Source organism: Mustelus asterias, chromosome 5 (assembly GCF_964213995.1).
Source record: "Mustelus asterias chromosome 5, sMusAst1.hap1.1, whole genome shotgun sequence".
Classification (NCBI taxonomy): Eukaryota; Metazoa; Chordata; class Chondrichthyes; order Carcharhiniformes; family Triakidae; genus Mustelus; species Mustelus asterias.
This window is the reverse complement of record NC_135805.1, coordinates 124,777,110-124,803,571: the sequence shown is the minus strand read 5'-3', so window position 1 is coordinate 124,803,571 and position 26,462 is coordinate 124,777,110. Positions and strand designations below refer to the sequence as shown.

Here is a 26,462-nt window from a genome sequence, read left to right as displayed (position 1 = left end):
CGCCAGAGTGTGGTGATTAGGGGATTTGCACAGTAACTTAATTGCAGTGTTAATGTAAGCCTACTTGTGACACTAATACTTTTAAACCATCACATTTACTCACTTTAACTTTAGTCAGCAAACCAGGAAATATTACATTATCCCTACTACTGATGTTAAGCTAACCACTCTCCCTCCTTTTTTTAAATAGTGGGAATTAATTTGCCACCCTCCAATCTGCCAGGACTCCAGAATTTTGAAAAATGACAATCAACATTGAAACATAGAAAATAGGTGCAGGAGTAGGCCCTTCGATCCTGCACCACCATTCAATATGATCATGGCTGATCATGCACTTTCAGTATCCCACTCCTGCTTTCATTCCACAACTTGATCCCTTTAGCCACAAGGGCCATGTCCACCTCCCTCTTGCACTTATCTAATGAACTGGCCCCAACAGCTTTCCATGGGAGAGAATTCCACAGATTCACAATTCTCTGAGTGAAGAAGTTCTTTCTCATCTCAGTCTTGAATGACTTACCCTTTATTCTTAGATTATGACCCCTAGTTCTGGACTTTCCCAACATTGGAAACATTCTTCCCGTATCTAGCCTGTCCAGTCCTATCAGGATTTTATCTGTTTCTATGAGATCCCCTCTCATTCTTCTAAATTCCAGTGAGCACAAGCCCAGTCGATTCAGTCTCTCTTCCTATGTCAGTTCTGCCATTCCAGGAATCCGTCTGGTGAACTGATTCGCCATGGTGTTGCCATGGAGAATTCACAGAATGTATCACTTCCAGCAAGCATAAATGAGCCATGTTACAAGCTGGATTCGCTGTTAGTGCAGCTATAAGCGCACAAAGCAAGTGCTGCCCAATCATAGAATCACATCTAACAGTCAATGTCTTGCATGTTGCTGGCACAGACGGGTTGAGTGCAGTCTGTATTCTGCCTATTATGAACAGCCAAAGGAACATGTTGTTTGATTTGATCAGTTAGATCTTGGGATGTGTGGCCTACATACCCGATACCTTACTACCACTGGAATTAATGCATAATTTTGTTCAATTATGTAGTAGACAGAATGTCTGTTGATACTTTGTTAGAAAGGGTTAATGATGTTCGAACACTTCCCTCACTTCCAGCATCTACCATACAAAGATCAGAATAGAAGCATTGATAATGTTTCAATCAAATCTTCGGACAGTGATGCCAGTGATGTTTCAGCCATCTCTCGAGCCAGCAGCGCTTCACGCCTCAGCAGCACAAGCTACATGTCAGTACAGTCAGAGCGGCCAAGAGGCAGTCGCAAAATCAGGTGAGTTTCACCTCTGAACAATGTACAATTCACTTTATGCAGCTTTACATTTCATGCACAGTCTCATTGAAAATAAGGTGCAGTGTCCTGAAAATAACTATATTTTGGACAATCAGTTGGACACAGAAGATTATTCAGCAGATAAAATTTAAGAAGCACATTTTGAAAATGTGAAAATCAATTCGACTTGTTTGTTGTGTTTAATAAACATTATTTAACCCTAACAATCTTATATTTTGTGATTCCAGTGTTCCAGTACAGTTCTGATGGTTGAATTTTTATTTTTTACTTCATGTTTGAGGACCAGTGAGAACATTTCTCTGATTAGAGCTGTTGTCTAAGCAGTGTGACCAATATCTTCTGTTCCATCTGTAGAGGCACCAAGTTGTGTTGAACCTAGTTGATTTTTCATTTTTTTGGATAAAATTAGCATGTGCATTCACAGTTTAGAATAAGTAAGCAGAGAAGTTCTTTTATCATCAGCTTGTCAACTGAGCTGTCTGTCACCATTCTGCTTAATTAGTTAGGTTCCATTTAAGTTGTTTTGATTTTATTTTGCATGCTATGATTGTGGAAAAGGTCGAAATCCTTAGAAAACAACAGGGATGTGGCAAATAAAAAGGAAAGGAGGATATCGTGGGTATTAGTAGACGAGGGAGAGAATGATACTGAAAAGAAGCCAGGAAAAGAAGAACTGAAAAGGAGACGGCATTCAGCTTCTGGTGACTTGAGGTAAAGCTCAGCTGCCTTACCCTGTTGCCTCTTCCCTAATATTCTTACTACTCAACATTGGCCCACATCCTTCACATTTAGTAATTCCTGCTCTTCCTTGATACTATGTATCCTGTTACAATAATAGCCTATGGGATTTAGAAGCTCCAGATAACTCAAGAACGTGGAAACAAAATGGTCACACAGCCTTCACTTACCCCAATGCAGATAATTTTCTGCACATGAATGCCTTTGTGTGAGAGATACGTGCACCTTTGGATGAACTGATGTGCAACGTGTGTCTCTACCATAGTTTAGTGGATGAGAATCATGATCCTGGAGTTGCTCTGAGGATAATAGCCAAGATTCTGTCATTGTTCTTTTTTGGCAGAAGCCTTTTAGGAAATCATTGGCCAGATGCTATACCTGTGAGTGCTGCTAATTGCAGAGAGTCAGGATTACGCAAAATTGTGTATAAAAGAAACCTGTTAATAAGAAGCAGCAGATCTCAGTGACCATAGTACCAGTAAAACAGCCACAGCAAGCACAGATTTATTCAAAGCAAATCTTATTTGATTAAATTGATCATATTATTTGTTACAGTCATGGATATCATTGTTGATTGCAGTACATATTGTGTCTATTTTTATAAACGACATGGATGACTATGTGGCGGATAACATTAGTAAGTTTGCGATGACACAAAGATTGGTCGGGTGGTTAACAGTGAGGCTGAGTGTCTTGGGCTACAAGAATATATAGACGGAATGGTCAAATGGCCAGATAAGTGGCAGATGGAATTTAACCATGAAAAATGTGAGGTGATACTGTTTGGAAGGAGTAATTTGACAAGGAAGTAATCAATGAACAGCATGACACTTGGAAGTTCTGTGGAACAAAAGGACCGTGGTGTATTTGCCCACAGATCTCTGAAGATGGAAGGGCATGTTGGTCGAGTAGTGAAAAAGGGTTACTTGCCTTTATCAATCAAGGCATAGATTACAAAAGCAGGGAAGACACATTGGAATTGTATAGAACTTTGGTGAGGCCACAGCTGTACTGTGTACAGTTCTGTCACTACATTATCAGAAGGATCTGCAGGGGTGCAGAGGAGATTAGACAGAGTAGATGCAGGGAGAATGTTCCCGATGGTGGGGGAGTCCAGAACCAGGGGTCACAGTCTGAGGATTCAGGGTAGACCATTTAGGACGGAGATGAGGAGACATTTCTTCACACAAAGAGTGGTGAGCCTGTGGAATTCATTACCACAGGAAGTAGTTGATGCCAAAATATTGAATGTATTCAAGAGGTGGCTAGATATAGCACTTAGGATGAACGGGATCGAAGGTTATGGGGAGAAAGCAGGATTAGGTTATTGAGTTGGACGATCAGCTATGATCGTGATGAATGGCGGAGCAGGCTTGAAGGGCCAAATGGTCTCCTCCTGCTCTAACTTCTGTGTTAAAAGCAAATTACTGCAGATGCTGGAATCTGAAACCAAAAGAGAAAAAGGTGGAAAATCTCAGCAGGTCTGGCAGTATCTGTAAGGAGAGAAAAGAGCTGACATTTCGAGTTCAGATGACAATTTATCAAAGCTAAAAGGCATAGAAAGTGGGAGATACTTATACTGTAGGGTGAGGGAATGAAATATGAGTCATAGCTACAAAAGCAAGAGGAAAGGCTGCTAATGGCAGTCCATGGGGAGAATAGAAGGTGTGAAAGGCCAAACAGCAGAGAAGCTGAAGTCAGGGGGTAAGCTGTGTCAGATGAAGATATGGGGGAAGGGGGGAGATGGGTGGGAGAGATGTAAAATTGAGAAAAGGGGAAGCAAAGGGGCAGAAAGGTAAGGAACGGAGAGATAAAATAGGGGCAAAGTGTGGGGGAAGAAAAATAAAGACAATTAAAAAAATTTTAAAAATTAAATAAAATGAAAACAAGGGGGTCGAGATGGGGTAGAGCTAATCATCTGAAATTGTTAAATTTGATATTGAAACCGGAAGGCTGTAACGCGCCTAGCTGAGGGTCGTGGCGCGGGAGAATATGTGCTCCTCCTTCCTCAACCGTGGTTTCCCACCTACAATTGATGACAGGGCCCTCAACAGCATGCTGTCCATCTCCCGCGCCATGACCCTCACCCCCCTCCCCTCCCTCCCAGAACAAGGTTAGAGTTCCCCTTGTTCTCACATTTCGCCCCACCAGCCTCCACGTGCAAAGCATAATCCTCCACCATTTTCGCCAACTCCAGCGCGATGCCACCTCCAAATGCATTTTCCCTTCAACTCCCTCTGTCAGCATTCCGCAGAGACAATTCCCTCAGGGATAACCTAGTCCACTCCTCCACTATACCCAACACCTCTCCCATCACCCATGGCACCTTCCCATGCAATTGCAGAAGATATAACACCTGCCCCTTTACCTCTTCCATGCTTAACATCCAAGGTCCAAAACACTCATTCTCAGTTAAGCAGGTTTCACTTCCATCTCTTTCAACTTGATCTATTGCATTCGCTGTTCCCAATGTGGTCTCTATATCAGAGAGACCAAACAAACTTATGAAGGCAGCAAACTAGAGGAGTAAATTGGAAGGTGGTATTCTCAGGGAAATCTACTGAAGAGAGGTGGCAGTTTTTCAAGGAATGTCTGTCTAGAGTTCCACAGGACAATGTTCCGAGCAGACAGGGAGGAGTTGGTAGGTTAAAGGAACCGTGGTGCACGAAAGCTGTGCGGGATCGAGTCGAGAAGAAAAGGAAAGCGTACAGAAGGTTCAGAGAGCTTGGCAAAGATAGGGATCTAGATGAGTATATGGCTTGTAGGAAGGACTAAAGAAGGAAATTAGGAGAGCCAGAAGGGGTCGCGAGAAGGCCTTGGCGAGTAGAATTAGGAAAAACCCTAAGGCGTTCTATAAATATGTGAAGAGTAAAAGGATGAGACGTGAAGGAATAGGGCCTATAAAAGGTGAAGGCGGGAAAATCTGTACGGAACCGGTAGAAATGGCAGAGGTGCTTAATGAGTATTTTGCCTCGGTTTTCACAGAGGAGAAGGACATGGGTGGATGTACTGTGGACTTGCAGTGGACTGAAAAGATTGAGTATGTGGACTTTAGCAAAGAGGTTGTGCTGGAATCTTTGAATGGCATCAAGATAGATAAGTCGCCGGGTCCGGATGGGATGTACCCCAGGTTACTGTGGGAGGCGAGGGAAGAGATTGCAGAGCCTCTGGCGATGATCTTTGCGTCGTCGATGGAGACGGGAGAGGTGCCGGAGGATTGGAGGATTGCGGATGTGGTTCCTATTTTCAAGAAGGGGAATAGGGATAGCCCAGGAAATTACCGACGGGTGAGTCTAACCTCAGTGGTTGGTAAGCTGATGGAGAAGATCCTGAGGGACAAGATTTATGAGCATTTAGAGAGGTTTAGTATGCTCAAGAATACTCAGCATGGCTTTGTCAAAGGCAGATCGTGCCTTACGAGCCTGGTGGAGTTCTTCAAAAATGTGACTAAACACATTGACGAAGGGAAAGCGGTAGATGTGGTTTATGTGGATTTTAGCAAGGCGTTCGATAAGGTCCCCCATGCAAGGCTTCTAGAAAATGTGAGAGGGCGTGGGATCCAAGGGGCTGCTGCCCGGTGGATCCAGAACTGGCTTGCCCAAAGGAGACAGAGAGTGTGTATAGATGGGTCTTTTTCTAATTGGAGGTCAGTCACCAGTGGTGTGCCCCAGGGATCTGTTCTGGGACCCTTGCTGTTTGTCATTTTCATAAATGACCTGGATGAGGAAGTGGAGGGATGGGTTGGTAAGTTTGCCGATGACACGAAGGTTGGTGGGGTTGTGGATAGTCTGGAGTTACAGAGGGACATAGATAGGATGCAAGGCTGGGCGGAGAAGTGGCAGATGGACTTCAACCCAGATAAATGCGTCGTGGTCCATTTTGGCAGGTCGAATGGCATGAAGGAGTACAATATAAAGGGAAAGACTCTTAGTACTGTAGAGGATCAGAAGGACCTTGGGGTCCGGGTCCATAGGACTCTAAAATCGGCCCCGCAGGTGGAGGAGGTGGTTAAGAAGGCGTATGGTGTGCTGGCCTTTATCAATCGAGGGATTGAGTTTAGGAGTCCGGGGATAATGATGCAGCTATATGAGACCCTCGTCAGACCCCACTTGGAGTACTGTGCTCAGTTCTGGTCGCCTCATTACAGGATGGATGTGGAAAAGATTGAAAGGGTGCAGAGGATAGGCTGAGGGAGCTCGGTCTTTTCTCCTTGGAGAGACGTAGGATGAGAGGAGATCTAATAGAGGTATATAAGTTGTTGAGAGGCATAGATCAGGTGGACTCTCAGAGGCTTTTTCCCAGGGTGGAAATGGCTGCTACGAGAGGACACAGGTTTAAGGTGCTGGGGGGTAGGTACAGGGGAAATGTTAGGGGTAAGTTTTTCACACAGAGGGTGGTGGGCGAGTGGAATCGGCTGCCGTCAGTGGTGGTGGAGGCAAACTCAATAGGGTCTTTTAAGAGACTCCTGGATGAGTACATGGGACTTAATAGGATGGAGGGTTACAGGTAGGCCTAAAAGGTAGGGATATGTTCGGCACAACTTGTGGGGCCGAAGGGCCTGTTTTGTGCTGTAGTTTTCTATGTTTCTAACATAGACTGGGTGATCGCTTTGCTGAGCATCTTCGGTCTGTGTGCAATCAGGACCCTGATCTTCCCATTTTAACACACAATCCTGCTCCCATGCCCATGTGTCTGTCCTTAGCCAGCTGCAATGTTCAGTGAAGCTCAACACAAACTGGAGGTACAGCATCTCAGCTTCCTAAAATAAGGAGACCAAAGCTAGACACAATCCCCCAGATGTGGTCTCCCCAACACCCCATACAATTGCAACAACAATTCTCTACTTTTATACTCCAGTCCTTTTACAAAAAGTGCTAACATTCCATTTGCCTTTTTTATTACATGCTGTACCTGCATACTGACTTTCTGTGAGTCATGAACAAAGATACCTGGATTCCTCTGCCCAGATTCATTTTGAATCTGCTTTCTATTTAGATCATTTGCTTTTTTATTTTTTCAGCTAATTTACCACACCTTTCCAAACTTGATCCCTCAGTTGCACTATTTAATTTAAAGTCCTCTCTTCCACCCTAGTGACGGTTCAGATGTAGCTGCCACTTTCCCCAGTACTGGTGCCAGTGCCCAGAAATCAAAACCCATTTCTCCCATATCAGTCTTTGATCCAGGCATTCAACTTTCTCACTTGATTTGTCCTACACTAATTTGTTCATGGTTTCGGTAGTGATCCAGAAATTATTATCTTTAAATCTTTGCTTTTTAATTAAAGCCCTAGATGCACATGCTCCATCAGCAGGATTTCTTTCTTCAATCTATCCTCTCCCTCTCACTACAATTTTCTCTCCAGCCCAGAACAGATGCCCTGAACCCTGACACTGGGCAGACAGCTGGACTTCCATCTTGACTACAGAAAACTGTTAGATAATTGCAAAGGCTGAGGTTCCTCCACTTCAACTTTCTCTGTCCCATACCTGCCTTACTGCCAGTCTCTGACCACTGACCAAATCGGAAGGCCATAGCAGGGTCTGCCTACCCTCAGGGGTGCCCCTATCCTGAGAAGCATTGCTTAACTGGTTGCCAACACAGGGGTTGAATGAAGAGGTTTGGTACATGTAAGGAAACGAACATATCTAAAAAGTTAAGAATTGTTTAAGCGAAAAGAAGAGCTTGGTGTCAAAGAGAAAACAATTTTATTGTATGGAAGTTTGAGGAGATGGTGACCAGAGTAAAAAGATTTTTAAAAGTAAATAATGTTTGGCAAAGAGGTTAGTTAATTTGTACAGAAATCTTTATGTGAATTTTATTTCTAAGCATATGCCAAATTAATATCCCAGAAAGCTTCTATAAGTATACCAAAAAAATTAGTGAAGTCAAAAGTTGGCCCCTTACAATCCAAAGAGGAGAATTTATAATAGAGCAATTAAACAACAACTTTAATTCTGTCTTCACGGAGGCAGACTCAAATAACTTCCCAGAAATGCAAAAGAGGTTTAGTGAGAAGGAGGAATGAAAGGAAATTAGTATTACTAGAAAAAGTGTTAGAGAAATAAATGGAACTAAAAGCCGATAAATCGGGAGCCTCATGTTAACAGGATCCAAAACCAAGACAGATTTTTCTTTACTGAGAGTTTATTGACTTGTTCAGTCTCGTAGCTCTACCCTCTCCCAGTGTTCCAGCTATCCCAAATATCAGTCATCTCTCTCTTTCGCACACACACTCACCTCGCTCTCGCACACAAACACACACTCACCTCTCTCTCTCACACACACTCACCTCTCTCTCTCAGACACACACTCACCTCTCTCTCTCAGACACACACTCACCTCTCTCTCTCAGACACACACTCACCTCTCTCTCTCAGACACACACTCACCTCTCTCTCTCACACACAGACACACACTACTCACCTCTCTCTCTCACACACACACACTCATCTCTCTCTCACACACACACGCACACTCACCTCTCACTTTTATCGTCTCTTTTGAAAGTAAACAAAAATCAATACATGAAACAAAAGATTAAAAATGAGATGAGGTGACATCTCCTGGTGGGGCACTGTAATGAAAATAAAAACTTGAAAGGAGAATTACAAAATTAAATTGAACCACCATTCCTGGGGGTGATGATGATGCACCCCTGTATCTCCTATTTATACTTTATAGTAAAACCAATAAGCAATAAACTAAACAAAATTACAAGGGGTGACGTTCCCTGGTGGGGCACTGTAACTAAAATGGAACATCAACAGGAAACTTAACTCATTAAACGGTAATCTCATTCCTGGGGTGATGATGCACTCCAGCCCCTGCAGTGCCCACTGGTCATGGAATTGTACCATCTCCTGTTTATACTCTTAATAAAACCAATAATCAGTAAATTAAACATATTAGAGGGGAGTGACAGGCCTCACTGGGGCCATCCCCTTTTCATATGTGCTGAAAAACAATTTATATTCATCTCCTATTTCTCTTAACCTTAATAATGTAATTGATAAGACATTGGGTGTTCAGGTGGTGGTATCCGTTCAGATGTAGCTAACAAGAGTAGCAATCAGTGCTCCAGTTCTGAGATTTATTTGACTGTCTTTGGATTTTATTATGAGAATAATGGCCTTAGTTGTGTTCATTATTAGTTTGCTTTGCTAAAATGAACTAGCGAAGATTTTGAGAACTTCAAAACATGTCGGATCTGAATTTCCATCTCACATTTGGTACAGGGTTGGGAATTAAGGCTGGACACAATTCAATGGGTTCCCACCCCTTTTAAGTTTGTTGATATTCAGAGTTTAATATATAGGCTGTTTTTACCTGTTTCCCATTCTTGTAGAAGATATCCTTTACTTATCGCTAACTGATCAACCTTTCCTCCCACTAGGGGATGGGAGAATAGATGCAACCTAAGCAAATTGAGTGCAAATTAGATAGCATAATTGTGATCATTTCAGTGCCGTAAACAGCTCGACATCTTCAGGTAATTGCCTTTAGCCTATAACAAGGCACCATGGATATTTTGTGAGATATGTGTCCTAGTTACCATGTTAATACTGCAGGTATGCACTTCACCCAAATAAATACCCTGACTGAAACAAAGGGGCCAAGTCAGTGTTGGTCAGTTTTTTCAAATAAATTACATACAATCATCCAAACAACTCCCACTCCAAGTGAAACTTCTGGAAACGTCCCATACCTAACTAAGTTATAGGCATTATACCTGGTAACTGATGGCACAGAAACAGATGGATGAAATTAGTTTACAGTTCCAAAACTAAAGAAATACTTTTTAGTTTGCATTTGAGAAATTTCCAGACAATTCTTTCAAAAATCTCATTGTCTCATGTATTTGAAACTGACAATTCTGCATGAAATGTTTCAAATCCCAAGTAATAAACAAATTTATTATACATGTGTAATAAAGAATTGAAGTAATTGTAAAAAGAGACATGCTGTCAAAATTTTTCATCTTGCATTCATCAGGACGGGTGAAAGAATACCAAATTTTAAATAGAACAACAGATTATACTGCATGATCAATTCTATCCTTTAAGATTTGGTATTCTTATCATTTTGTTGTTCTGGGGAGGGGATTTAATTTTAAAAACACAGATTTGTCATTTCACCATCTATGCATGAACAAAAGGGTGCTTTGATTTTCATATCCCTCTTTATAAGTATGTTTCTCAACCCCTCTGTTTTGGTGTGATCCAATTTCTATTAACAACTCCACAACAAACGCAAGATAGGGTAAATTCAGAGGTGTAGTTTATTTGCACCAATCAAACACAAAAGGAGGTGTTGCAACATAAGCTCCTTTTTCACTCGTACAATGAAATAAAGGGGGAATAGCAAGTAATAGGGTTTATAGGGCAAAAACCATAGAGTAAAGAATTATGATTTCACGTGTGTCCAGTGTCCAGAATCAAAATCCAAGGGTGTATTCTATCACAGAGTCAGCAGGGTGAAGACTGGTGCTGGATAATTCATTTTTCCAGTACAGATGAGTTCCACAATGAGATGGGCATGCAGAGGCAAATTAGTTACATCGGCGTTGATACAAATGTTTCAGTAGGAGTAGTGTGAAATGGACCAGGCATTCAAACTAAATAGAACACAGCAGTCTGAGATCTGCAGTTCCACAAGGCAGTATTATATATTCCATTGGGGACCTCTCCACTTTGGTTTGCAATGTATATTATTTAGTCTGAGGTTATTCTTGAAATTTGTAATGTTTCAACCATTGAAGATTTCGAAAGAGGTTTCATAGTCTTTTGTCCAAACAAATTGGTTGACTCCATTGGCCAAGACATGTAAATTGCCTTTGTAGAATTCCCTTGAAAGTTGGCCTCTGTAGTCATTTGAGATAATGAGGTGTTCACTTCTTCCAAAATCTGTCCACCGCTGGCGGTTGTGCATTCAATTGCTTGGGCCCTAAGCTTTAGAATCCCCTCCTGAATCTCTTGGCCTCTCTACTTCACTTTCTACCTTTAAAAATCTACATCATTGACCAGGTTTTTGATTATCTGACCTAATATGACCTCAGTGTCATACTTGATTTGAGAGCAATCCTGTGAAATGCCTTAGGGTGTTTTACTCTGTTAAAGGTGTTATATAAATACAAGTTGTTTTTCTTGTACCAATAAAGGCATTAAACAGTCCAAAAACTGTTGATCATAGGTCTCTGGCCTGCGACAAGTGAGAACATCCTCCCATGTCAATTGACTCTCACAGATGAGTACTTTGTGTCCTTTTTCCCATCTGGTTGCTGCTTATCAAACTGAATGTTTCACAAATATTTCTCACATGCTATGCTGCACGGAACCTTTGAACCCATCTCCACCCATCACTGTAGCGAAATCACATAAAATTGGCTAAGGTGAATATCATTTTGTTCAAGCTCGCCTTGATTTCTTTGAATACTGAATATTAAACCAAATAAAGGCAAAATGATGTTTAGTTTCCAGAATAATTCCGGTTCATATTGGTTTTGTTCTACTAGTCTTATTTGCATATAAGCATGATTTTCATTTATTTCTGTCTCTTCATTAGCCTTTTTATGTATTTTGCATTTTCATTAATTTTCCTATCCAGATCATTTGGATTTTCTTTTACTTCTGCATTTCTTCCTGTTTGTGTTTTAGTTCATCATTCATGAGCTTCCTTGTGTCAGCTGTATGAATGGGGAGGATGAGGAGGAACAGAGACCGAAAGATAAGCCTGTGAAATCCAAATTGGATTTGGATTTCACAGGCTTATCTTGCCTAATCAAACACTGTAATTAAAGACACACGGCCACTGCCTAAGACCATTGAGAAGGAGGGCAATGATTATTCCACCTTTGACATAGAAGAGTTGGCTCCCAGTATCCTCTCAGAGAAAGTTGGAAGCATAGAACCTGTTTGTGTCACAAGTACATGCAGTGATGCCATTTCAGAAAAGAAGGGTTAAAAAAAGATTACTCAAAAGACATCGTAAAGCTTTTTAGATTTCAATGTCTCCACAGTTCTATAATAACATTTAAATTGCTTACTAAACAACAGCTTTTTTAAAGAATTCTGAAACTCTTATGTGCCATGCTAAGGTTAATTGTATCATCTGCCACAGGATAGCAGGACTTTGCAGGTCATTAACAAAGGAATGCATAGCTAATGATCATTGGGATAAGGACTTTATCATGTCGTGGAGGGCATGTCCTTTCTACATCAATGAGGACAAAGTAAAAATCATAGAATCCTATGCAGAAGGTGGCCATTCAGCCCATCGAGTCTGCACTGACCACAATCCCACCCAGGCCCTATCCCCCATAATCATGCATTTCCCCTAGCTAGTCCCCCTGACATTAAGAGACAATTTTAGCACGGCCAATCCACCTAACCTGCACATCTTCAGACTGTGGGAGGAAACTGGAACACCTGGAGAAAACCCACGCAGACACAGGGAGAATGTGCAAACTCCACACAGATAGTGACCCAAGCCGGGAATTGAACCCAGGTCCCTGGCGCTGTGGAGGCAGCAGCGCTAACCACTGTGCACCCACGGTGGCATAAATGGTCGAGAGCTTCAAGTTTTTAGGTGTCCAGATCACCAACAATCTGTCCTGATCCCTCCATGGAGAGGATTCTTAGAGATAGGATGTATGCGCATTTAGAAGGGAATAAACTCATTAACGATAGTCAGCATGGTTTTGTGAGAGGGAGGTCATGCCTCACTAACCTGGTGGAGTTTTTTGAAGAAGTGACGAGAATGGTTGATGAGGGAAGGGCCGTGGATGTCGTCTATATGGACTTTAGTAAAGCGTTTGACAAAGTCCGTCATGGTAGGTTGGTGCCCACCTTTTGTTGGATCTCATGGGATAAAGGGGGAGGTGGCTAGAGGGGTGGAGAACTGGCTTGGTCACAGAAGACAGAGGGTGGTAGTGGAAGGGTCTTTTTCCGGCTGGATGCCTGTGACTAGTGGTGTTCCGCAGGGCTCTGTATTGGGACCTTTATATAAACGATCTGGAAGAAGGTGTAACTGGGGTGATCAGTAAGTTTGTGGACGACACGAAAATGGCTGGACTTGCAGATAGTGAGGAACATTGTCAGAGGCTACAGAAGGATATAGATAGGCTGGAAATTTGGGCAAAGAAATGGCAGATGCAGTTCAATCCAGATAAATGCGAAGTGATGCATTTTGGTTGAACTAACGTAGCGGGGAGCTATACGATAAATGGCAGAACCATAAAGGGTGTAGATACGCAGAGGGACCTGGGTGTGCAAGTCCACAGATCCTTGAAGGTGACGTCACAGGTGGAGAAAGTCGTGAATAAGGCATGCTTGCCTTTATAGGACGGGGCATAGAGTATAAAAGTTGGGGTCTGATGTTGCAGTTGTATAGAACATTGGTTCGGCCGCATTTGGAATACTGCGCCCAGTTCTGGTCGCCACACTACCAGAAGGACATGGAGGCTTTAGAGAGAGTGCAGAGAAGGTTTACCAGGATGTTGCCTGGTATGGAAGGGCTTAGTTATGAGGAGAGATTGGGTAAACTGGGGTTGTTCTCCCTGGAAAGACGGAGGATGAGGGGTGACCTAATAGAGGTGTATAAAACTATGAAAGGCATAGATAGGGTGAACGGTGGGAAGCTTTTTCCCAGGTCGGTGGTGACGTTCACGAGGGGGTCATAGGTTCAAGGTGAGGGGGGGGGAGGTTTAACATGGATATCAGAAGGACGTATTTTACACAGAAGGTGGTGGGGGCCTGGAATGCGCTGCCGGGCAAGGTGGTGGAGGCGGACACACTGGGAACGTTTAAGACTTATCTAGATAGCCACATGAACGGAGTGGGAATGGAGGGATACAAAAGAATGGTCTAGTTTGGACCAGGGAGCAGCGCGGGCTTGGAGGGCCAAAGGGCCTGTTCCTGTGCTGTATTGTTCTTTGTTCATGCGGAGAAAGCTCACCAATGCCTCTACTTTCTCAGGAGATTAAGGAAATTTGACATATCTGCTACAACTCTCACCAACGTCTATAGATGCACTGTAGAAAGCATCCTTTCCAGTTGTATACCAAGCAGGAACCATACCAGCTTGGTTTGGTTCCTGCTCGGTCCAAGACTGCAATAAACTACAAAGGGTCACGAACGAAACCCAGTCCATCACTCAAACCGGCCTCCTGTCCATTGACGTTGTCTACACTTCCCACGCACTCCGGGAATGCTCGCTTCCATCTTCTTCCATCGGGAAAAAGATACAAAAGTCTGAGGACACATACCAACCGACTCAAGAACAGCTTCTTCCCTGCTGCCATAGGACTTTTGAATGGACCTACCTCACATTAAGTTGATCTTTCTCTATACCCTAGCTATGACTGTAACACTACATTCTGCACTCTCTCCTTTCCTTCTCTATGTACAGTATGCTTTGCCTGTATAGCATGCAAGAAACAATACTTTTCACTATATACTGATACATGTGACAATAATAAATCAAATCAAATCCAGCCCATCAGTCCCATCGTTTTTATTAATCTGTACCTGCCTGTAGTTCCTTCCTTTTCCTTTCCTTCCTTACTGGTCCTGACATCTGCCTTCTCCTCAATCCCTCCACTTGCTGACCTGCTGCTCTGGTAGGGGTACCAATCTAGTTTGGATTTAGCTTTTCTCATCACCAGTTTCTACAAAATCTAATTGAAACCCTAGAATTCATGTATTTTCAAGATGTTGATGAGTTGTGGGTGTTATGTCTGAATGTGCCACTGTGAAATTGTTCTTTACTCTCCTGAGGGAGCTCACTTATACTGGGTATGGTTCCCATATGTCCACTGTTGCCAGCCTCTATGCCTTGGTAGCGAACTCAGTGTTATGAAGATCACAACCATGCCAACTGTCCAAGATTCCTGTTGGAGGGATCAATAGTGGATCTAGTGCAGGAACCTTTACACTGTTTTCCCTCCCTAATCTAATTAACACTGCTAATCAGCTGGAAGTAACTAAATAACTCAGCACAGACTTTGAACAGGATCTAGAAACAGCCTCAACAGTGTGGCTTCTTTCCAAAGTGAGCAATCCCCTTTCATATAGAAACCTTGAAATGTGTCTTTCAGTTTTATCATCAATCAATAAATTGAGCATCAAGTTCTCCATCAAACTGTGTTTATAAGATGTCTCAGCAAACCTGACCCAAACACAACCAAGATCCTCAGAAATTTGCAGTGTAAAATCTTTATTTATTTTCAATCAGCAGGATTGTGCAAGTGTACCAATTTATTTTCGATCTGTTTTCTTCCCTTTTCATGTTTTCCCATGATGAATTGGTTGTGGATAAAAGTGCATTTACCTCCAAAATGCAAAGCAGACAAATGGGGACGTCAGGGCGAAATATTATGAAGAGCACAAGTGTAAGTGAGGAGATGTATAGTCTGGAAAATAACGATGGCAGTCAGTCGGATACTGCCGTGGGAACAATAGGATCAGGGGGCAAGAAACGAAGATCAAGTCTAGGTGCCAAGATGGTGGCCATTGTCGGATTGACAAGAAGGAGTAGAAGTACATCTCAGCTCAGCCAGACTGGTGAGTGTTCAATTTTGTGGTCACACGTCATCAATTTCCGTTTTACAAGTTGGAAAATGACAGTTGAAAACAGTTAAATTGTAAATTACAATGTTTTATTCATCTGAATACATTTTTGATGGCAATAGCTTTGTCTCAGTTTTAGCAGAGCTTGTGCGTAACGTTGAGAAAGACTCCCTGTAAAATTATTGAGCTGACTGAGTGACATGGAAGCAAAGTGATATGTGCATAGGACAGAGTTAATTTTATGTTTATATCTGAAATATGTACCTGAACTGTCCTGTCTACTTATTGCAATAGAAATAAAGTGAAAATTTCATCAGATCACATCTTTAGGGCATGTTAAGATGAAAGTCTGGATAAAATCAAATTACTGCGGATGCTGGAATCTGAAACCAAACGAGAAAATGCTGGAAAATCTCAGCAGGTCTGGTAGCATCTGCAAGGAGAGCAAAGAACTGACGTTTTGAGTCCAGATGACCCTTTGTTAAAACTGACCTTTCGAGTCCAAATGAAGGTCCAGCTTTGACAAAGGGTCATCTGGACTCGAAACGTCAGCTCTTTTCTCTCCTTGCTGCCAGACCTGCTGAGATTTTCCAGCATTTTCTCTTTCGGTTTAAAGTGAAAGTCGTTGTATAGAACTTCCATTGTTGCCCCTGCTTTAATTAACAAACTCAACAAGCACCGGAATCTAACCTGGAACATCTGCCATGGTCTGATACAATAAAGCCGAATTAAGCTCTGATCTTCATAATCCAAACTCCTCATCTGTCTGACAGTGTGTGAGGCCTTTCTAGTTTTAATGAATGGTTCCTTAGTTTGGCAATGAACTGTCCTCTTGTGCATTTAACAGCAAAATTGATTGACTTCAAAAGAAATGTTGTGCCTCAAGATTTGAAATCAGAAAGGTGATGAGGGGAAAATGTTGTGATGCAGCCTCATTAGATTGGAATACATGTTGCGGAGAAGAGTGATGAGGATACAAATCAGGAATGGAGCACAGCAAACTATTTCTATAAAATAAGCAAGCATATTAACTAATGATAGCATTCATGCAACTAAACCCATTTATCATTTTCACAATAAGTATGCTTGAAAGAATTTTCAAGTTGCTATCTTTGAACTCCTCTCACAATAATATTTTCTGTCTTGCATCATGTACAGGACATGATCAGGGTCCGCTATAATCCCTTGTACATATTGTACATGGTTAAAAGCTAGGAACAGTGAAGATCAAGGTTCACAGATCATTAATATGTCATGAACAGGTTTGGAAAGTAATCAAGAAGGCACTCAAACACTCACACTCAGATACACACACCCAAACACAAACATACATACACTCACACACACTGAGTATCAACGAAAAACTACAGGTAGGGACAGATCATATGAACATTATATTACACCAAGGACTCAGACACGAGGCTTAACTAGGAGGGTTCCAAAAACGGAAGGTTTAAAAAATCAGGGGTATATGAGGGAGGGGTGGCACAGGATAGTGAGGGGGAACATGACTGTCATAGTGTGACAGGCTGGAGCAGGAAACAAACAAAGATATGCAACGCAGAGCCAATCCAGAGTTGTAAACAACTGTAAAAAATCAAAGCTAAATGGTCTTTATCTGAATTCATGAAGCATTTGCAACAAGGTAAATAAGTTGATAATACAGTTTGCAACAGATGGGTCTGATATATGGGCTATTAACAGAAATGAAGTTTCAGGGTGACCAGGACTGGATCCTCAATATTCTTGGATATGTAATGTTCCAAAAGAACAAGCCAGAGGGAAAGGAGGTGGGGTAGCGTTGTTAATCAAGGAATGATTCAAAGCAGTGCTGAGTCATGAGTGCTCAGAGGAGCAGAAGATCTCAGGGTACTTATTTAAAGATCTCTGAAGGCAGCAAAGCACATAAATAGAAGTTAAGAAGGCACATGGGACAATTGCTTTTTTCAGTCTTGGCATAGAGTTAAGAGCAATGAGGTAAAGTTGTACAGAATGTTGGTTAGGTCACAGCTGGAGTACAGTCTGCAGTTCTGGTCACCTCACTATAGGAAGGATAAGATTGCATGCACAAGAGGGAGTATAGATGAGATTCACCGGGATGTTGCCTGAGATGAAGCATTTGAGCTATAAGGAGAGACTGGATAGGCTGGGATTGTTTTATTTAGGATGGAAAAGGCTGAGGGGAACAATATTTAGGTGTATAAGGTTATGAGGGGTATGACAGGGTGATTAGGAAGCAGCTGTTCACGCTGGTTGAGGGGTCAATCACAAAGGGGCAAAATTTAGAGTAAGTAGCAGGAGATTCAGAGATTTGAGAAAAGTATTTTCACTCAGAGTGGTGGGAATCTGGACTGCACTGCCTGGGAAGTTAGTGGAGGCCGGAAACCTTACAACCTTTAAAAAGCATTTGGATGAGCACTTGAATCATCGTAACATTCATGGATAAGGAACAAATGCTGGAAAATTAGATTAGCACTATTTTAGTGGTGGATGTCGGTACAGACTTGATGGGCCAAAGGGCCTTTTCTGCACTGTATGACTCTGACTCTTTAAAGGATAATGATGTATATTTGATTTGGGTTGAAATCAAGAACAGCAGGGGAAGGAAATCAAGGGTGGAGATAATCTCTAGACCCCAAAATGCAACCCCTTGAAAAGTCTGACCATAAATGGGGAAATATCAAGGGCATGTCTGAAGGAAACTGCAATTATTATAGGAGATTTTAATTTGCATATTATTGGACAAACCAACCAGCAAGGGTGGTATAAAAGAGGAATTTGTGGAGTGCATCTGGGATTGCTTTTTAGAGCAGTACGTTGTGGAACCTACCCAGGAACCGGCTATTTTAGATTTGGTTTTGTGTAATGAAGAAGGATGAATAAGGGATCTTGTGGTTAATGATTCCCTCAGGGGTAGTGACCATAATATGATAGATTTCCCGATGCAGTTTGTGGGTGAATGCCATAGGTCTATAACCAGTGTCTTTGACTTAAATAAGGGCAATTATAATGGTATGAGAAAGGAGTTGTCGAAGGTGAACTGGGTAAACAAGCTAAGATATAGGTCAGTAGATGAGCAGCGGCAGATATTCAAACAGCTGATCCAAAATGCTCAACAGGACTTTATCCCAATCAAAAAGAGGGATTCTACGAGAAAGAGGCAAAATCCATGATTAACAAAGGAGGTCAAGGATAATGTTAAGTTGAAAAGCAGGCCAGACCAGAGGACTGGGAAGCTTTTAGGATCCAGCAGCAAAAGACTAAAAAACTCATAACGGAGAAAATGAATTTTGAGACAAAACTTTCATACAGCATAAATACAGCATAATATGGATATATAAATAGGAAGTAGGCAGCCAAGGTAAATGCTGGACCCCAACTGAACGAGGCAGGCGAAGTGATAACAGCACACAAAAAAAGGTGGATAAAAAATCTTTGCATCAGTCTTCAGTGTAGAAGACATTGCAAATATCCCTCAGATATTCCTTGTGGGCCCGAAGGGCCTGTTTGTGCTGTAGTTTTTCTAAGTTCTATATCAGATGAGCTGATTTCAATAACATGGTAGAACTTATAAAAATCCTAATCACAAGGGATAGAGTATTAGAGAAACTCAAGTGGTGAAAGGTGGACAAATCGCCAGGACTCGATGCAAGGGTTTTAATGGAAGTGGCTGCAGAGATAGTGGACCCATTGGTTGAAATTTTTCATAACTCACTGAACTCTTCTACCAGAAGATTGGAAAACAGTCAATGTGATGTCCTTGTTCAAAAAGGGAGAAGGCTGGGGATGATATGAGGACATAACAGTAGGGATACATGACTGGGGGCATGGATTTGGGATAAGGTTTGAGGGGGATGGGAGGAAGAACTTTTTCGTGCAGAGGGTGGTGGGCATCTGGGACTCACTGCCTGAGAAGGTGGTGGAGGCGGAGACCGTTAAAACATTTGGGAAGTATTTGGATATGTACTTGTGATGCTAAATTATACAGGACTATGGGCCAAGTGCTGGAAAATTGAATTGGAACAGTGGGTGGTTTGTCTTTAACCTGCGCAGATGCAATGGGCTGGGGCATCTTTTTCTGTGCTGTATACCTCTATGATCGGCCGGTTAGTTTAACATCTATGATTGGCAAGATGGTGGAGTCTATAATCAAAGAGGAAATAGCTAATCATTTAGGAAAGCTGAATATGATCAAACCGAGTCAACATGGTTTTATGGAAGGTAAGTCATGTTTGACAAATTTGCTCAAATTCTTTGTTACAACAGGAAGAGTCGAAGGGAACCTATAGATGTAGTGTATTTAGATTTCCAAAAAGCATTTGACATAAGAGGCTGGTGCATAAAATAAAAGTCCATAGAATTGGAGAAAGTGTGTTAGCACGAATTGAAAACTGGCTATCACATGACATCAAAAGGAGAGATGGAATAAATGAGTCCTTTTCAGAGTAAAAAGATGTAACTAGTGGAATACCAAAGGGATCAGTTCTTGGCCCGCAATTGTTCACTATTTCCATTCATGATGTGGAGGAAGGAACAGAATGTAAGGTTTCCAAATTGGCTGATGAAATGAAGATAGGTGGAAGGGCATGTTGTGATGAGGATATTGTGATTCTGCAACCAATAAATTGGGTGACTGGGCAAAAACCTGGCCAATAGAGTTTAATGTGGGGAAGTGTTAGAATCATAGAATCCCTACAGTGCAGATGGAGGCCATTTGGCCCATCAAGTCTGCACTGACTGCAATCCCACCCAGGCCCTATTCCCATAAACCCTCATATTTACCCTGCTAATCCCCTGACACGAAGGGACAATTTAGCATGGCCAATCAACCTAACCCGGAGTATGGGAGGAAACCGGAGCACCCGGAGGAAACCCATGCAGACACGGGGAGAAGGTGCAAACTCCACACAGACAGTGACCCGAGGCCAGAATTGAACCCGGATCCCTGGCACTGTGAGGCAGCAGTGCTAGCTACTGTGCCACCCTAGATTAGGTCATACACTTCGATAGGAGAAATCAAAAGGCAGATTATTATCTAAATGGAGAGGGAGACAACAGGTGAATGAAGCACATAGGAATCTAGATGTTCTACTGCATGAATCACAAAAAGCTAGCAGGCAGGTCCAACAAGTAGTTAAGAAGGCGAATGGCATTTTTGCTTTTATTGCAAAGGGTTGGAGTTTAAAAATAGGGAGGTTTTGTTGCAATTCTGCAGGGTATTGGTGAGGCCTCATCTGGAATACTGTATACAGTTTTGGTCCCCTTACATAAAAAAGGAGTCAGTAACATTGGAGGCCAATGGAGATTCATCAGGCTCATACCTGGGATGAGATGATTGTCCTATCAAGAGAGACTAAATAATTTGGGTCTGTGTTCCTTGGAATTTAGGAGCGTGAAGGGTGACCTTATTCAAACATATAAGATCCTGAGAAGGCTTAACAGGATAGATGAGATGTTTTCACTAGTGGAAGAGTCTCAAACAATGGGACATAGCTACAAGGTAAAAGACTGGTATTTTAAAACTGAAATGCATCAAAATTTCTTCTCGCAGAAGGTAGTGAATCTGTACCCCAAAGGGTGGTGAAGGTTGGATCATTTTAATTATTTAAAGTGGAGGTGGATAAATAGTTGTTAGATCAAGGAAGAGAGGTCTTTGGGGAAATGACACAGAAAAGGCTGGCATAGATCAGCCAAGATCATATTGACTGGTGGGGCAAGCTTGAAGGGCCTGGTGATCTTCTCCTGCTTCCATTCCTTGTGTTCATATATTCGCACACATGCTCACTCGCTCATACACTCACACTCTGACACTGACATGCTCACACACTCAAACGCTCATATACACACACACACATGCACACAGACTCATTCACTCACTCACTCACATATGCACACACCAATACCCATATCCACACATACACTTGCACAATCTATTCTCAATCATCAGTAAAGTGATGGAAGGGGTCATCAACAATGCAATCAAGTGGCACTTGCTCAGCAAGGTTCTCAGTTTGGGTTCAAGTGGGCAGTAAAGTGTCAGATGGATTTTAACATATGCGGTCACGCATTTAGGGAGGTCAAACAGTTATAGGGAATACATAATAAATGGAAATATACTAAGGATAGATAAAGTAAACATTGGTCCTTTAGAGGACGAGAAGGGGGATGTAACAACCGGAAATGAGAAAATGGCTAAGGCATTGAACAGGTATTTTGTGTCGATCTTCACAGTGGAAGACACAAATAACATGCCAAAAATTGATGACAGGAAGGCTATGGCAGGTGAGAACCTAGAAACTATCATTATCACGAAAGAAGTAGTGTTGGGCAAGTTAATGGGGCTAAAGGTAGACAAGTCCCCTGGTCCTGATGGGATGCATCCCAGGGTACTAAAAGAGATGGCGAGAGAAATAGCAAATGCACTAGTGGTAATTTACCATAATTCGCTGGACTCTGGGGTGGTTCCCGCAGATTGGAAAACAGCAAATACAATGCCTCTGTTTAAAGGAGGTAGACAAAAGGCGGGTAACTGTAGGCCGGTTAGCTTAACTTCTGTAGTAGGGAAAATGCTTGAATCTATCATCAAGGAAGAAATAGCGAGACATCTGGATATAAATTGTCCCATTGGTAAGACGCAGCATGGGTTCATGAAGGGAAGGTCATGTTTGACTAATTTGGTGGAATTCTTTGAGAAGATAACATGTGCAGTGGACAATGGGGAACCTGTGGATGTGGTGTCTCTGGATTTCCAGAAGGCATTTGACAAGGTGCCGCACCAAAGACTGCTACATAAGATAAAGGTGCACGGTGTTACGGGTAATATATTAGCATGGATAGAGAATTGGTTAACTAACAGAAAACAAAGAGTGGGGGTAAATGGGTGTTTTTCTGGTTGGCAGTCAGTGACTGGTGGTGTGCCTCAGGGATCAGTGTTGGGACCACAATTGTTTACAATTTACATAGATGATTTGGAGTTGGGGACCAAGTGTAGTGTGTCAAAATTCGCAGATGACACTAAGATGGCTGGCAGAGCAAAGTGTGCAGAGGACACTGGAAGTCTGCAAAGGGTTATAGATGGTCTAAGTAAGTGGGCGAGGGTTTGGCAGATGGAGTACAATGTTGGTAAATGTGAGGTCATCCATTTTGGTAGGAATAACAGCAAAATGGTAAAAAATTGCAGCATGCTGCTGTGCAGAGGGACCTGGGTGTCCTTGTGCAGCAATCTCAAGGAGTTGGTTTGCAGGTGCAGCAGGTAATTAAGAAGGCAAATGGAATTTTGTCCTTCATTGCTAGAGGGATGGAGTTTAAAAACAGTGAGGTTATGTTGCAGCTGTATAAGGTGCTGGTGAGGCCACACCTGGAGTACAGTGTACAGTTTTGGTCTCCTTACTTGAGAAAGGATATACTGGCTCTGGAGGGGCTGCAGAGGAGATTCACTAGGTTGATTCCGGAGTTGAGAGGGTTGGCTTATGAGGAGAGACTGAGTAGACTGGGGCTATACTCATTGGAATTCAGAAGAATGAGGGGAGATAATATAGAAACATATAAGATTATGAAGGGAATAGATAAGATAGAAGCAGGGAAGTTGTTTCCACTGGCAGGTGAAACTAGAACTAGGGGGCATAGCCTCAAAATAAGGGGAAGCAGATTTAGGACTGAGTTGAGGAGGAACGTCTTCACACAAAGGGTTGTGAATCTGTGGAATTCCCTGCCCAGTGAAGCAGCTGAGGCTCCCTCATTGAATGTTTTTAAGGCAAGGATAGATAAATTTTTGAACAGTAAAGGAATTAAGGGTTATGGTGAGCGGGCGGGTAAGTGGAGCTCAGTCCATGAAAAGATCAGCCATGATCTTATTGAATGGCGGAGCAGGCTTGAGGGGCCAGATGGCCTACTCCTGCTCCTAGTTCTTATGTTCTTATAAAGTTAGAGATCTTGGTTTAGAAGTACGTCGGTCCCGAAAGGCCACAAGTAGACCAAGTTCAAGTGGACAAAGTTGTAAAAAAGGCAGATGGAATGCTCTCCTTAATTGGTAGAAATATGGAATATAAAAGCAAGGATAAAATACTGGAATGATATAAAACACAGGTGAGGCCACAATTGGAGTATTGTGGGCAGTTCTGGTCATGATATTACAGGAAACACATAATTGCTTTGGAGAGAGTGAGAGGAGGTTTACAAGTATGTTGCCAGGGCTAGAAAAGCTGTGAGAAGACGTTGGATAGGTTGGGGTTATTTTCCTTGGAACAAAGAAAGCTGAGGGATGACTTGATAGAGGTGTACAAAATTATGAGGGGAAGAGATAGAGTGGACAGGATAATATTGTTTCACTTGGCGGAGAATTCTAGAACCAAGGGACATAGATGTACGATAAGTGGCAGCAGGCTTAGAAGAGACATGAGGAAGAATTTTTTTATGCAAAGGTGGTGGATGTCTGAAATTCACTGCCCGAGTTGGTGATGGAGGCAGAAACCCTAAACTCTTGTTAAAAAGTACCAAGATCTTCACCTGAAGTGCTGTAAACTACAGGGCTGTGGATCGGGTGCAGGAAGGTGGGATTAGAAAGGGCACCTGGGTGTCCTCGGAGTGGTATGGACAAGATGGGCTGTATGGCCTCTTTCTGTGATGTAACTTTTCTATGGTTTCTAAATCAGTAGCGTGATTGAATTCTCTCCACTTGCCTGGATGAGTGCAGCTCCAACTCAAAATGCTCGCACCATCCAGGACAAAGCAGCCCACTTGATTGCTACCCCTTCCACAAACGTTCATTCCCTTCACCACTGACACACATAGCAGTCGTGTGTACCATCTACAAGATGCATTTCAGGAACTCACCAAGACTCCTTCGGCAGCACCTTCCAAACCCACAACCACCACCATATAAAAGGATAAGAGCAGCAGATAGCTGGGAATACCACTACCAGGAGCTTCCCCTCCAAGTCACTCACCATCCTGACTTGGAAGTATATTGCCGTTCCTTCAATTTCATTGGGTCAAAATCCTGGAGCTCCCTCCCTAACAGAATTGTGGCTGCACCAACACCTCAGGGATTGCAGTGGTTCAACAAGGCACCACCATCTTCACAAGGGTAATTTGGGATTGGTCGAGCCAGCGAAATCCACATTCCATGAATGAATAAAGAAAAACAAACACACTTAAACATTAACACACACTCACACATACATGATCTTTCACGCTCCAAGACATCCTTATTAACACACATTCACACATGCACTAATACACATGACATACATACTGCCACATTCTAATACAGAAATGTTAACATGCACTCACTATCCACAAGCACGCACTCAGATTAACGCACACATACACATTCAGACACTCGAACGTACACACAAACTTTCTCTCACATACACTCACTAATACAGATACACAATAGCTTACACACACACGCTAACTCACACAATTGCACATTCGGGCACAGACACTGTACATTCAGGCACTGACACACACACACACACACACAATAACTCATGCACTGACACAAACACATTAACAAATAAACACACTAATACACATTCACACACACACATGGGGCGGCACAGTGGTTAGCACTGCTGCCTCACAGCGCCAAGGGTTTGATTCCCGGCTTGGGTCACTGTCTGTGTGGAGTTTGCAGAGTCTCCCCCTGTCTGCATGGGTTTCTTCCGGGCGCACCGTCTTCCTCCCACAGTCTAAAGGTATGCGGGTTCATTGATTGGCCATGCTAAATTGCCCTTTAGTGTCAAGGGAACTAGTAGGGTAAATACTTCAGGTTATGGGGATAGGGCCTGGGTGGGTTTGTGGTCGTGCAGACTTGATGGGCCGCATGGCCTCCTTCTGCACTGTAGGGATTCTATGACTTTATGACTCACTAATGTACACTCAGGCACAAACAAATACTCAGACACTAATACACACACACACACACACACTCAGTTGATGTAGTTTATATGGATTTTAGCAAAGCTTTTGACAAGGTCTCACATGGGAAACTGATTAAGAAGTTTGAAGCACATGGAATTCGGGGAAACTTGGCAAGATGGATCAGGAATTGGCTTGGTGATAAGAAATTAAGCGTGGTAGGAGAAGGCAGTTTTAGTGGCTGGAGGCCGGTGTCCAGTGTCATACAACAAGGTTCAGTGCTGGGACCCTTATTGTTTGTTATGTACATAAATGTAGAGGGAATACTAAGCAAGTTTACATATGGCATCAAGATTGGTAGGGTGTTTAATGATGAAGGAAAAGATCGTAGGTTACAGGAAGATATAGATGGATTGGTTAGAGCAGTGGCAGATTATAACCCTTATAAATGTGAGGTGATGTATTTTGGAAGAAGCAACAAGACAAGGGATATTTAATGAATGGCAAGACATTAGGAAGCTCAGAGGAACAGATGGATCATAGAATCAAACAGTGGCCCATTGTGTCTGCACCAACATGTGTGAAACACCTGACCTCCCACCTAATCCCATTTAGCAGCACTTGGTCTTGAATGTTATGATGTGCCAAGAGCTCACCCAGGTACTTTTTAAAGGATGTGAAGCAAATCACCTGTGCCACCATCCCAGGCAGCACATTCCAGACCATCACCATACTCTGGGTAAAAAAACTTTCCTTCACTTTCCCTCCAAACCACCTGCCCCTCACCTTGAACTTGTGTCGACTCGTGTCCGACCCATCAACTAAGGGGAAAGGCATCCATTCCCCATCCATTCTGTCCATGTCGCTCATATTCTTGTACACCTCGATCAGGTCGCCCCTCAGTCTTTTCTGCTCCAACGAAAACAACCCAAGACTACCCAACCTCTCTTCATAACTTAAATGTTCCATCTCAGGC

The 26,462-nt window shown here is 42.6% G+C and overlaps 2 protein-coding genes across 3 annotated transcripts in view; both read left to right on the top strand.

The window, feature by feature from the left end:
* Positions 1–1,185, top strand: part of LOC144494018 (regulating synaptic membrane exocytosis protein 1-like) — a gene marked incomplete at its 3' end in the record, with an annotated part of 567,179 nt that extends 565,994 nt beyond the window's left edge. The window contains exon 21 of the mRNA XM_078213592.1: positions 1,126–1,185. Coding sequence (XP_078069718.1) covers positions 1,126–1,185 — 60 coding nt within the window. The remainder of the gene's footprint in view (positions 1–1,125) is intronic.
* The window catches only part of LOC144493794 (regulating synaptic membrane exocytosis protein 1-like), a 259,737-nt gene that overhangs the window by 23,717 nt on the left and 209,558 nt on the right, over positions 1–26,462 (top strand). Inside the window, exons 2-3 of one of the 2 annotated variants that reach the window (XM_078213289.1) lie at positions 1,126–1,298; positions 15,378–15,619. In XM_078213289.1, coding sequence (XP_078069415.1) covers positions 1,255–1,298; positions 15,378–15,619 — 286 coding nt within the window. In that variant the 5' untranslated portion in view covers positions 1,126–1,254. Of the gene's footprint in view, positions 1–1,125; positions 1,299–15,377; positions 15,620–26,462 lie in introns of those variants that run through there. The other variant, XM_078213291.1, reaches the window with a different exon arrangement.